The 13,706-nt window shown below is 44.0% G+C and overlaps 2 protein-coding genes across 2 annotated transcripts; both read right to left on the reverse strand.

Moving 5' to 3' along the window:
* Window positions 1–113: 113 nt before the first annotated feature.
* On the reverse strand, window positions 114–5,183 carry zdhhc12b (zinc finger DHHC-type palmitoyltransferase 12b). Its single transcript, XM_056403411.1, has 5 exons — window positions 3,810–5,183; window positions 3,501–3,640; window positions 2,789–2,881; window positions 1,635–1,801; window positions 114–1,544 (listed from the first exon to the last, which is right to left on the reverse strand). The coding sequence occupies exons 1-5, from the start codon at window positions 3,904–3,906 to the stop codon at window positions 1,229–1,231; spliced, it is 813 nt and encodes a 270-aa protein (XP_056259386.1). The 5' UTR covers window positions 3,907–5,183; the 3' UTR covers window positions 114–1,228.
* Window positions 5,184–5,322: 139 nt separating this feature from the next.
* On the reverse strand, window positions 5,323–13,478 carry uap1l1 (UDP-N-acetylglucosamine pyrophosphorylase 1, like 1). Its single transcript, XM_056403410.1, has 9 exons — window positions 12,952–13,478; window positions 11,464–11,668; window positions 10,450–10,625; window positions 10,186–10,358; window positions 8,904–9,097; window positions 7,660–7,800; window positions 7,363–7,548; window positions 6,922–6,988; window positions 5,323–5,715 (listed from the first exon to the last, which is right to left on the reverse strand). Exons 1-9 carry the CDS (start codon window positions 13,229–13,231, stop codon window positions 5,632–5,634), a joined length of 1,506 nt encoding a protein of 501 aa, XP_056259385.1. The 5' UTR covers window positions 13,232–13,478; the 3' UTR covers window positions 5,323–5,631.
* Window positions 13,479–13,706: the final 228 nt, after the last annotated feature.

Genomic DNA, 13,706 nt, shown 5'->3' on the forward strand with positions numbered 1-13,706 from the left:
ATTTCTGTCAATACTACTCCATATGGATTTTTAAAATAAAACTCATGAAGGATACATATTAAACTACACGAAGGAGATATGAATGAATAAACAGATCTGCTGCAGCAGGAAACTCTTCATCAAAGATTGATTTTATTTATTGATGTATTTTCAAAGTAGTAAAAAACATTGGATGACAGTATTGCATATAATTCAGAAGTACATGACATAAGTTAATTAATGTTAATTCATATAAATCAGGGCTCTGACTACGACTCGACCTGCTGCTGTACATTAAATCCAACACCACATTTATTGCTGTCTTACTATTGCACAAGGAAAAACACAGGTGTATTGCACTCAGACCTTCAAGTTTCTCTATTAAAACACTCAGATACAAAAATCTGGTTTCAAACAGTTTTTAAAAATGATTTACAATATAAAATAGCTTGAAATGCTCCTGTACATCATGGTCGGATTAAATGCTAGAAACAACGGTACAGTGTTCACACCTTCATATTTCAAATCAACTGAGCTTTACAAAAAAAAATTACAATAAAAAAAGATTCTTTCACTTGGTCTGACAGAAAGTGACCCTGTTAAACCTCAGAATAAATAACTACATCAAGTTATCACATGAACCAACAACAGAATAAAACTCTACACCAAAAACCACAAATTTAAAAAGTCCAGAGCCAGACCAGAACTGACCACAGATCTGGATCATCTACACATGCCCCTAAAACAAATGTTTTACACAAATGATGCAGTATGTGACACGTAAACTTCAGAATAAAGTAACAGTCCATTAGTCAGGTTCACTATGTAACTACTCCTACACACATGACTCAGTGGAAGCAGGAGTGAGGGGCAGGTGGGAGGTGGGTGCATAAACACAGCTTCACTAACAGCAGTAAAGTGCTGCAGACTGTGGAGGATTCCCAGTAAACAAGAGTTGGAATGAGGAGAAATGGCTGCAGAGCTGTTCAGTAGCAGCAGGAATCTCACTCTGAGGAAACACAGGGCTAGTTTCATTCTGCTGACAGACAGCAGGAGATGCAGGATAATGTGGAACGTATCAACATAGCAAGAGAACACAAGCAAGCAGCACTGAACCACTGAGAGGAAGCGCTCGGGAAGAAGGGCAGTGATGTCATCACACAACACAAGAGTCTATATGAAGGTAAACTACACACAGGGACAGTTGATCCCCTCACATTGTGGTCGAGTGTCTTTTCGTCTTGTGCTCCTAGACCTGGTCGCTGCCCTCCCTGAAGTACACCTGTTCCCAGACCACCGTGCCCCACACGCAGAAGAAACCCCAGAGGTTGTGGAAGGTGCCGCGGTCAAACGGGTTCTCGTCGGCGCCACAGTGTTTGAGGTAGGAGATGCGGTGGCGCGACATGAACTCCCAGGTGGTGGTGTTGAGGGAGACCAGGTAGAGGTGGGAGCCAAGCAGGAGGAGCACAATCAGAGACAGCAGAGCCACCAACACGGCCACGGCCAGCAGCACGCCGTTGGTGCGCAGCCACAGCTGCCAGGTGGGCGCGTAGCTGAAACCGGTCCTAAGGAAACAAAGCAGGAGAGAAGTGATGTGTGGAGGCCTCACAGCTGCCTGCACACAGTGACAGTGACAGTGTTAGTGTTGTACTGACCAGGCGATGTGCAGCCCCCACAGCAGCACCAGCAGCTGGACGGCCAGGTACAGCACAAACCAGCGGTGGTTCCTCTCGCCAACACAGTTCTCGATCCAGGGGCAATGGTGGTCGTACCGCCGCACACAGTGCTGACACGTCTGGCAGTGCTTCGATCTCATTGGCTGCTGCTTGGAATAAAGGTTGTTGTATTTAGAGGAAACACAAATAAAGGTCTGTATTAAAAACATAATCATGTGCTGTGTGGACTGGAAGCGTAATTTTATTTAACACAAATAGCTGCTAAGAAAAGGATGAAAACACTGTGTGTGTGAGCTTTTCAGAAAACACCTGTGTAATCTATAATCAGAAACAAACTCTTGCTGACACTCTCTGAGTCTGAAGCTCCTCCACTCACTGTGAAGCTGAGGCCTGGTCACACAATAAACCTGCTGAGTGATGAGCTTTTAAAACAGGCATCAAAAAGTAAGCACTGACATCTCCAGTGGAGATTCTTCTGTTTGAATGTCTTTCACACTTGTTTAGGTTCTGGCTGAAATAAAGAGCTGGAGAAAAAAGGCTTTTTCAACTGCTCACATCTGAAAATAAATCAGAAACATTAGATTTAGCTGCCATCTTGACTGAGTCTCTGTTATAAGACGTGACAGTGGTTTACATTCTGACCACTGATGTACCTGACTCCTGCTCCTGTGACACATGGTGTTTTGAGTGGGATGAGTGTGTAACATAGAGCTGTGCTGCTGTTATTCTATACCACTAAGGGATCCTGTACGTGCTGTAGCCCAGAGTCACATTTCACCTGAGACACTGGCACCACAGAGAGATGACAAATGACTGACACCACACCCACTGTCACTGTCACTAACTCTACAGGCAACTCAAACAAAATATCTAATTCTAGCTTCTTCCAGAGCTTTCAACCACATCTCAGTCTTCCTTAAAAACTTACGTGTCACTTGAAACATATGAGCAAAAGTACTGTAGTAGAAGAAGACACAGAAAGTTTATTAAGTTATTGTCTCAGCACAACATACAAGGTGACAAGAATATCTGACTCATTCACACTCTCTCGCCTCTGAAATCTCACCATCTTTTTTCTCTGACTGTGTTAACCTGAGTGAGAAACAAGCGTGTTGACACGGCAGGCGGCGTACCTGCAGAAGACAGTGGCCGCAGCGGCGCTGTCGCAGGGACTTGGTGGTGGGTGGGATCATGTCCTGCTGCTCCTCAGTCACTCCCAGCGTGAACTGGTACAACACAGGAGACAAACTGGTCAGAGAGGACACTGCCCATTTTCAGCTCAAGCTTTTATTATGACCTGTTGTGTTGATAAAGACATTTTAAAATAGCAGCTCATCATCTACTACATCTACAGTGCACACTCCTGGCTCTTTTTCACCAGATATGTATCAGGACTTGTGTGTGTACTGTACAATAAACTGTTCTCCAATATAATATCAATTACACTGATCAACACAAACCCTCCACAGTGTTAGCTTTCTCCTAATATTCCATAAATCCCTTCTCTTGTATAGAGCTGAACTGACTCCAGATCAGGGATGCATCAAATGCACAACACCTGCACTGCAACACAATACACCTGCAATGCCATGAGGAGGAATAATCTGAAATCAATAAAGGTTCTCAGGTCAGAGAGGATCCTCTTATAGTGGACTCAATGTGAATTAAATGACTAAACACCATTTTGTTGTTATAATTAATATAATTGTTACAATATCTTACACAGATCTTTATCCTTACAGTATCCCATACATTTTTCAACCTGCAACGTTTGTTCACAAATACTATCAAACTATTACAGCTGCTTCTTTGATGACAGAAATATCCATCAGGCTCATTAATCACCTGTAAATCGCTGTCATCAGACAAGATGAATCCCGGATCCATCAGAGACACAGCGAAATAGAGCAGCACCGACACCAGCACCAGCAGGACGAAGAGCACCGGCTGGACGAGCTGGCCCGTCTCCTCCTGCTTCCTCAGCTCTTCAACCACAACACACCGAGAGACAGGATTTAACCCAATAACACACACTCAGGTCCCACAGAGAGATCCAGGGTCCAGACCAAGTCTGAACAGCAGCTCCATAGCTAACATCTGTATATTTGCTGTATTAATTAGCTTGACATATTGTTTCTATATATTGTTTCTTACCTGTATCATGCAGGAAGAGTATTAACGTAATGACCCATGTCAGAATCACATGAGCTGTTCTCACCAGAAACCCTGAGCCGAACACATTTTTGAACATGGTCCTAGCATGTTAGAGCCGCCATCAGGGTTCGGGTGGACCTGGACAGCTACTACTAGCTAAAGAGTTAGCTACGAGCTAGCGACAGAATGCTAACCAGCGTTAAAAAACAAACCACTGATGTAAACTTCTCTGAGACATCAGAACACAGCGTCCTGTCAGAGCGCGAGCTAACGTTAGTGTCGTCACAGAATTAACGGTGGTACTGTGACCGTCTGCACGCGAGGCTGCTACGTTCCCCTTATTTGTTTCGCCCGACTAAAACAAAGACTGAATTAAAATAATTAATTTCATAATATAAACCTATGATATCAAATCTAACGCTGGTGGCTGAGACACTGCACTTGTAATAAACACTCCGCTCCTTTTAACGCATTTGTTTTTGTTGTCATCCTTTTCAGATCTGTGATTGGTCAGCGTCGGTCACGAGAGGCTCCAGGATACGGTGACCGGAAAGGTCAAAAAAGCGCGATAACTGGCACACTGCCTAGTGTGTAACTGGAACAGTTTGTTTGGTCCAACTAAACTGAGGCTTCTTTATGTAAACAGGTCATCAGCATGTCTACTGTGACATTAAATGGTAGAACTATTATGTACTGCAGAAATTTAACTGTAAGAATTCATATATTTCTGTTGCATCCATTTGGCTGACTGAGTATTCAGTTGTGAGTACTCCTAGCTGAATCTAATGAATCTGGCATCAACATAGGAGTTTGATGGAAATGACAGTAAACTATAATGGCTCTCAGTAAAGCATCCCTCCACCAAGGCCAAACATTTACTTCCAAACGATGGAGATTTTTTATCACTTTATGAGTGTGTGCCTCCTCCATGGTTGACACATGCAGCAGTTTCACTACTTTGCTGAAAGAGTGTTCAACACACATTCTCAGTCCACTGTGTCTTTCACTGTTGCAGCCTGCTGACTAAAAACCACGACTCCAAAGCTCCCTGATGGGAGTCATGTCAGTCAAGTAAATCAAAACCCACGAGAAGCTGCCACCTCACATCGAAGTGTGCTGTTTCTCTGATTACACTGTGTTCACTGTATCTCTACTGAAGTTTATGATTGTTATCCTGTGTGTGTCTCTGTAGGCACAGTCTTTGCTTTGTTGCTAATTTAGCAACATCTGCTTTGACATGTCAGTAAATGTTAAGTGTTCCATCTTTTATGTAGTTTTCTACTTTTCTTGGTTATTAAAATGAGCTTTTTGTTCAATGAAAAGATAAATGTAGTTCACTGCTCAAAAGACTTCAGGAGGTTTTCAATGCCTCAGCATGGATCAGTGTAATCATGGCTTGAAAGGAAACTCAGTTAGCACCAAACACTCATGTGTGTCCTGAAACAGTTGAAAACTAATTCTTGGAGCTTTAAAGTTGAACAGGTAGAGGAGAGGAGAGAGGACACAGCTGAGGTCAAATAAAACAGTGTTTAAGTAAATCCCTGTAGATTGTTGCTCCCTTATTTGTTTTCAAGTGATCACATCACATGATCTTACAAAAGTGACAGTTACATGAGATGCATGAAATGTTTGATTCGACCATCATCTCACACACACACACACACACACACACACACACACACACACACACACACACACACACACACACACACACACACACACACACTTTAAAACTGAATTTAACAGCTGTTCATTCTTTAGATATGTCCATCAGAGATTGTCTTCACTGTTCTGAGATCAGCTGGTGCTCTCACTCTGTTCATCACTGAGCCTGAAGCTCTTTGGCCCGTTTCTCATCCAGGATGAACGGAGTGGTCAGCGTCTTCCCCCTCAGCAGCTCCAGACCCTGGAGGAGGAGAGGAGAGGAGGTGGTTAAATCACAGCACCTCATTCACTTAGCCACCATACTGAGATATAAACCTTGTTGCTGCTCTGTAGGTTTCAGCAGTCCAGAAACTGCAAATTCATATCCCCTCCTTTGTAGTTCTATCTACCCATGGAAGTTCCTCTCCCACCTTACAAAGAGAGGCCAGGAAGAGCACTTCCTCCTCTTTGACTGCGGTCAAAAAGTCAAAATAATCTCCTTTCCTAAGCACTTTATTTATAACACATGGAGGATAATTCCTCCTTTCCTAACCACAAAAACGAAACAAACAGGCATGAAATGTTGAAATAAGATGAAAGTAATACACAAGTATAGAAACTTGATCCATTAAAATAATAATTAAATAGAAATAAGAAACTGAGCAAGAAGCCAGAAATTATATTCAGACATAAGTTTGCAGTTTCCTGACGTTTCTATACATTTGTTAAGTAAAGATAAGGATATACTTGAAATACATCCTTGTCTAAACTGTAGCATTTAGTTATGATGATGATATTGTTAACTATATATTCAACCTGCTTGTTCTTCATAACTCCTCACTGGATTTAAAGAGAATTAATCTATATTTATGGATTCAGGCTTCAGTGAATCAGACAAGGATTTCCATCACAAACATAAAACAGCTGCTCTGATGTCTCTACATTTACATGGGTCTGCTGTGGTGAAACTATAGTGGTGCGTTGCTTTAAATGTTGCTGCTGCAGGGAATTGTGGGACGGCCTTCTTAAGAAAAAAAGACTTTTCGACTGCAGCCTTCCTCTCTCACCATCGTCACCTTGTTTGAGTTGATGTGTCTTTTGCTTTACCTTCAATATAAGTAGCATTTTTTTGGTTTTTCTTAGTTGGGATTATGGTGTATTAAAAATTTATATGAATCAATGAATCATGATGTAAGGCTAATATTTATGATTATAAGCCCAGATTTGGGATTTGTTAGTGTAAAATATTGTAATGTTTTTCTCCTTTGTTTAGAACCATCGTGAGCTTCCTGGAAATCCGCAAACACATTAAATAAACAGAACAATTGAGTGCAACCCTTGTTTCCTGGTGGTTTGTGGCTCCAGTTAGAACTTGAAGTTTAACACTGGAACAAAAAAACTCAACTACAACACAACTTTTCTCAAATACCCAGAAAGGTTTTATCTGTGGGCTCTTTCCTGTCCTCACCTCTCCAAAGTAAGAGACCAGCGGTGAAATCTCACACTGAGCTGGAGGACTGTCACCTGCTGATGCACTACAGGGAGAAAACACACACAAAGATAAATTCAGATTATCTCCAGCCGCTGACTCGTGACATCACTCCGCTGGCTGCTGTCACCCACGATCTGCTGCTCAGGTCAGTATTATATGATGGGAGGGGTTAACCTGCTGCCCCACTGCTAATATGATTGGAGGAAATCTAAGGCTGTACACCTGGCAGGATGAGTACAAGTGTAACACATGACTAGTGTAACAGTTAAAGGAACAGTTCAACACATCTGGACAGACGAGACTGATACAGCTGTTGTATCTGAAGCTAAAGCCAGCAGGTATCTAGCTTGGTTAGCATCAACATTAGAAGTAGTGTTATGGTCTGGTGTTATATGCTGCTTGAACTCTCGCTCTGACCTGGCTCTGGGAGGAAGGGGATGTCCGTGTTGGTCCAGCAGCTTGGCTCCAGCAGCCGTGACCCAGCGGCAGTGTTGAGCCAGCAGGGAGTTGCGGGCAACAGTCGGGGTGTCTGTGGCTGCACCGTCCGCATTTTTCAGGGGGGAAAACTCATCCTCTCTGTCAACCTCAAACGCAACAAAGTTCCTTCAAGAGGACAGAGCAAATGTTTTAATGTGTCAACACTGTAGTGAGTTTAATGTGAGGTAAAACAGTGGATGTGAATGAGTAAAGACACAATCTAATCATCGACCATACCTGGAGAATGGAAAGACATCAAAAACAAACTTCTCCATCTTTATGCCGTTGGGTTTGGTGGGTTTGACCTGGTTCCCCTGTGAGTCCACAAAGGGCACTTTCTTGATTGCAACATGTTGTTTCAGTTTCCCTTCGAACTTCCTGTTCAGGACCAACGACATTAAAGGAAGATTATTTACAGGGTTTATCCTCTGGAGGCCACAATGCTCCACAGCTGTGTCGTGGAAATCTGGTTAGTTTTAGAGACAGTGACTGTTTCTAAAGATGGACGACGTTTCCACTTCCTCTCACAAATATGAAGCCAAAACATCCTGATACGAGCGCTGCCATCTTGAGCTGGTGACGTCATTTGGAGCCAAAGTGTGCGCAGTGGTGATCGGGGGTGGGCCTGCAGCATTGAGGTCCCGCCCATACACCTGCTTGACCCAATCATGAGTCAATCACAGCTGTCAATCATGACGTCAGACTCCTATTTTATAGCATCACACTAATTGTAACCAAAGATATCAGAAAAATATGAACTTTGATTTTTTTTTTGTTTGGCCCATCCACTAACATGGAGGGGGGCGGGGTTTAAGATCTATACTGCAGCCAGCCACCAGGGGGCGATGGAGATGTTTTAGCTTCACTCCTGTGATGTGCTGTGATGTCATCCATCTCCAAAAGGTAATAAGGTGCAAACTTTGGCCCAGTGGTGGCACTACAGGTGAGGTCATGTGAGGTCAGGGGAACTGCTACGCTACTAATTTCAAATTGTCCAGCAGAAATGAGTGCTGTGAAGGTGTCATGAGTCTAATCAATGGAGCCTTACGGCTCAGAGGAAGAAGGGCTTTGATTTACTTGGATTTATTTTCTTCAACCAGCAGCTGACTACCTGCTATACATTTAAACTTACAATAGCTCTGCTCACAGCTCTCTGCTGCTTTTAGTGACTTCCTCACTAATTCCACAGCTGTTTAGAGGACTGTGATGTTTGTTATCTGCTGCTTTGCCTTCCATGCGGGACACTGCTCCAGAGCAGAGTGGTGACTACAGACAGGAAGAGGCGACTACATCAGATTCACAGTCGTACATTTTTCAAATTAATTCATTTAATCAGAAATTGGTTAAAAATGATTCAGATAATCATAAAAATGCTGAATATCGGCTCTGATAATCACCCAGGCTGATGATCACTCAACCCCTGACCTTAGCATCAGATGTGGGCGTGTCCTGTAGAAGTTCATGACAGTAAAGGTTCTTACTCTGCCACATCGTTCAGGAAAGCCCTGGTGAAGAAGTGGTTACAGATGTTTCCGGCGCTGTAGACCAGCTCTCCTCCAGGTCCTTGGAGTTTAGCCGTCTCTGGTTGGATTTCACTGTACTCCACCACCTGGGTGACGCCCCGCACCCTGCAAACAACACCCACTGGCTCCGTAGGGTACGCCTTCGCCACAACCTGATATATGATAAAGGTAGTGAAGGAGGATAGACAGACATTCAAAAAGTTAGCTAAGTCGAAAAGATGGATTTTGGCCATCACAGGGGTAAAGGTGTGTTTGGCCGAGTGATTTTTTTTTTGATGAAAATCAACCAGCTTAAGGAGCAGCTTATTTAAGTAACTGATGTGTTTTGATATTTTACAGGTCTTCGATCTGGAGGAAACATCTGCAACACACTTGGAGGCATCATCATGTGATCCAAAGCTCAGTGATCAACATGTTGATGTGTACAGAGACAGAGATGAAATAGGCCTCCTGCTCCTGCTCTGTATTCAACATGACACTAATCTCAGTCTTCTCACCTCACTGTCAGAGACAAAGTGAATAAGTGGTGAACTATCTACGGTTGCCCTGAGAGCTCAACACACTGCAACTTAAGAAAACACATGCAAATACACAAAACACAAACAACTTCAGAAAACATCTTCATCAGTTTGAAACACGAGCTGCAAATACTCACAACACAACAGAAGTGTTTCCAGGGGACTCTGAAAAGCGATGAACCTGCTGAGACGCACTTGATGTTTAATGCTTTTAACTTCAAAAGTCACAAAGTTTTGAACAACGGGTGCGTCCCAGCAGGTTCATCACTTTATTCTTTTTACTGTAATTCCAATAGTGACCGTGAGAGAGAGACAGGAAAGTCAGACACAGAGAGAGAGAGAGAGAGAGAGAGAGAGAGTGAGAGTGAGAGTGAGAGTGAGAGTCAGAGTGAGAGGATGATATGGAGCAAAGGGCCACAGGTTGGACTTAAACCTGTGTGACTGTGGTTAGGATTATACCTTCATGGTACGCGCTCTATCGGGTGACCCCCCCCCCCCCCCCCCCCCCCCCCCCCCCCCCCGTACTTGTGTCCCCTGGAAACACTTCTGTTGTGTTCTGTTGAGTATTTGCAGCTCGTGTGTTGATGAAGATGTTTTCTGAAGTTGTTTGTGTTCTGTCTGTTTGAATGTGTTTTCTTAAGTTGCCGTGCTTTGAGCTCTCTGGGCCGCCGTAGCTGTCCCTTTAATGCTGTCTTTACATCCACTGTGTGATATTACTGCACCTTGGCTCCGCAGTCGGACCCTTTGCTCACACAGAACCCAATGAAGACGGGGTCGGCCATCTTGACCAGAATGTTGTCCACACAGTACACATGCAGGTACTCCACCCCCCTCTTCTCCATGTCCTCCAGCACCTTGTTGTCCACCAGAGCCTGGTACAGACCACCATTACCATCTGACACAGAGCAGAGACATCGTCCTGAATACATCACTCATCACTGACAGTGTGTCTGCCCCCTCGTCTGAATCAGCTGACGTGTCCTCACCTGGAGCCATAGCTAACTTCCCTTTACCCTGCAGGATGACCTTTCCATCAAAGGTCACGGCTGGGATCATCCGCTGCTCGAACATGACGATGTTTGACGGCTCCAGACCAAAGTAGTTGTTCTCCTTGAAGAAGGTCTCAGTGGGAGCCAGAGTGAACTCACTGGTCATGATGTACCTGAGGAGCCCCAGAGCAGGTGTTTTCACTCTGTCACATTATTTCTCTCAAGACTGCTGCAGGCTTCATGACGGAGACAAACACTCATGTTATTATCGGCTCTAATTAATCTGTGTAATTCCTTCATTTAGATCAGTTACTTAGCAACAAAGACACCACTGATGTGGTTCATGAATACGACCTAAAAACACCCATGTGCTTCAGCTTCTCTACCATCTGTTAGTAATCACCTTCAAATCCAAAATATAATTCATTAATTTACAATTTTATACATTAAATTTGATGAATTAATAACAATAATAAATTAAATGTGATTTAAATGAAGCTGAATCACATCAAATCACTACAATCGAAGACTGAGGTAGCAGACACTGCTACTGTGCTAAGTGTGGGTAGTTAGCCTACCATTAGCTGTTAGCAGGACTAGTTAGAGTGGCCACTGCCTTATTCATGTGAGATAAACTAAATAACCAAGATGTTAGTTAATCAAAATAACTGACGAATGTTAGAAAAGTTGGTGATCTGTGTGTGTGTATGTGCTTATTAGCAGACCGGTCTAAATATTACCTATTTGTTTTTCTGTTGCGTTTTCTTTTGAGTAAATCCCCAGTTATTGACACATGGTGCCCTCTTAATATTCTTTATTCATCTTCACAGTTTTTCTATTTCTGTACTGAAGTTAATTTTGTGCCCAGATCAGTTTTCTTTCTTTCTTCTTTTAATTCAGCAGCTGGTGGAGACCAAAGCAGAGCTGAGACACCACTCCAACTGAATGCTAATACTCCTTGTGTCAGCATCAAAGCCAGCATATGATCAGAGTGGTGCAGTGAGATCTTACCATGGCACGGTGCACTTGGAGCCGTGCTTCACTCCTGCCAGCTCCTGGATCTTGTGGATCCGCTCTGCCTGGATCTGGTACAGGGTTTTGCCGCTCGGCAGCCCAACGTTGTACATCCCTTTGGGATATTGAACGCCCAGACGGGTCCCCTGACCGCCGGCCAAGAGCAGGACGCCCACTCGACTCCTTGAGATCTGCAGCAGCCCTGTGAGAAAAGAGCGGGAATATGAGCAGCAGTTAGTATGTTTGTGAACTTCACTGATTTGCCAACACAGCACAGTCAGAGTCATAGAGTAAAGTGAAAGTCTGATTAAACTTTATAAACTGCATTAACCTTTAACTGTGTTTATGATGCTGTTCAGTAGTTTCAGCCTAGTGGTTCACAGTAATGCTGACACATCCCACTGTAACAGGCTGTACATGAGTGGATCATTCTCTATTCAGTTCAGTAGGTCCAGACTTTAACAGCACACACCTCCAGCAGAACCAGGATCGGGGGGGGGGGGCTGTCTGCCATAACTGCTTCTCAAAACCACATAAAGACGCAGTTGTTTTTCATAACCTCGCCCTCCACATACCTCAGGTTACACATTTGCCTCATGGAGTCAAAACCTTGCCTTTTTCAGTCCAAGTGCAATAAACACAAAACATCAGATACACACAAACACAGTAAACATACAAAGCCCTCTTTGTAAAACCAGCTGAGCTGTGTCCAACACTGTCAACTACACACACATACTGCAGTATGAGACTGACTGCACTGGAACTACAAGCTCATGATGAAATAGATTAGTGTCAAAGTGTGAATGTTGAATTTTATTGTGGTGCATTTACAGCGACTTTTCCAACACTGGTGATGTTGCTGTATTTCTTCTCATAAAAGAGGGGGATTCTGAATTTCCCGATGACTCTGAATCTGAAATCGGCTCGAGGTGGAACTAGATTTAACCGCTACTGCTTCCATCTTAAAGGGTCGCCAGGTAAATTTGGAGGGTGATGACATGATGAATGAGAAAGGGAAAAAAAAAAAAAAAAAATTCTGTGTCTGGTCTGTTGGACTTCTCAAATCTCAGATGTGAGAGACATGTTGGATAAATTGGGCCTAAAAAAGTTATTTAACTGAAACCATGTGAGGAGCTCTGAGGTGAAATGTGATGATTCACAGATTTTGAAAACTTACAAAGGTCCCACGTAGACATTGCTTTTATGTAAGAGGACACAAGCCAAAAAGGTTTAATATTTACAGTAGACTTTAAATCTTTAAAAGCTTATTCTGTTTTTTTAATCTGTTGAATAATGAGTAACTACAGCTGCCCAAACATGTGGGAGTCAAAGATACAACAAAAAAGTTTGAGAACCGCTGACTGAGGGGCTTCTTCTTCTCTGGTTTCTCATCAGATGTATGGAGGTTTACACCATACAACCTGGCTCCCTCTTCTTCCCAGAACTAACAAGTCTCCATTATCCCTCTCAAACCTGCACACTCACCTTCATCCTCCCACAGTGACAGACAGCTCTGCTCACTCTTCCTGACGCTGCCGATGAATTCTGGAGGGACCGGGTCTATGTCCTGGTCCAGACTGGCAGCAGGGGAGACTGCAGCCCTCGCAGCCCCCTCACAGTGCTGCTTCAGTCCCCTCAGGTCCAGCTGAGCCAGCTCCTGGAGGAAAGCGTCCCGTTCCTCCTCACACAGCTCCGGCCAGAACTGCAGGATGTGGGACTGTCCCGCACTCTCTAGGCTCTGCCTCACCTGGTCCAGAGAAAACATTTTGAGTCTCGGTACCGGAGAAAACCGAAGTCTGACATCCAACTTCCCTGTCCCAGCTGCAGGCTGGAGGTCCGGGTAGTACGAGCCGCGGTGGAGGAAATGACTGCGTGCACAACGTGAACAACTCGTGACTCCAGGCAAAGATCCCGCTGTGAGAGAGAGAGAGAGAGAGAGAGAGAGAGAGAGAGAGAGAGAGAGAGAGAGAGAGAGAGAGAGAGAGAGAGAGAGAGAGAGAGAGAGAGAGAGAAAGAGAGAGAGAGAGAGAGAGAGAGAGAGAGAGAGAAAGAAAGAGAGAGCGAGAGAGAGAGAGAGAGAGAGAGAGAGAGAGAGAGAGCGAGAGAGCGAGAGAGAGAGAGAGAGAGAGAGAGAGAGAGAGAGAGAGAGAGAGAGGTCTAACAGGATGTCCAGCAGGAGCCGAGTCAGGGACTACAGGTCTACAGAGGCAGCCATGTCTGAAAACCGACGTGTGGAGACT

Source organism: Seriola aureovittata, chromosome 18 (assembly GCF_021018895.1).
Source record: "Seriola aureovittata isolate HTS-2021-v1 ecotype China chromosome 18, ASM2101889v1, whole genome shotgun sequence".
Lineage (NCBI taxonomy): Eukaryota > Metazoa > Chordata > Actinopteri > Carangiformes > Carangidae > Seriola > Seriola aureovittata.

Coding starts and splice junctions, on each gene's coding strand:
- zdhhc12b (XM_056403411.1), bottom strand. CDS start 3,906: ATGTTCAAAAATGTGTTCGGCTCAGGGTTTCTGGTGAGAACAGCTCAT. Junction 3,641..3,809: donor ACTCTTCCTGCATGATACAG/GTAAGAAACAAT, acceptor TTGTGGTTGAAG/AGCTGAGGAAGCAGGAGGAG. Junction 1,545..1,634: donor TGGGGGCTGCACATCGCCTG/GTCAGTACAACA, acceptor TTGTTTCCTTAG/GACCGGTTTCAGCTACGCGC.
- uap1l1 (XM_056403410.1), bottom strand. CDS start 13,231: ATGTTTTCTCTGGACCAGGTGAGGCAGAGCCTAGAGAGTGCGGGACAG. Junction 10,359..10,449: donor GAAGTTAGCTATGGCTCCAG/GTGAGGACACGT, acceptor GCTCTGTGTCAG/ATGGTAATGGTGGTCTGTAC. Junction 7,549..7,659: donor GATGTCTTTCCATTCTCCAG/GTATGGTCGATG, acceptor GTCCTCTTGAAG/GAACTTTGTTGCGTTTGAGG.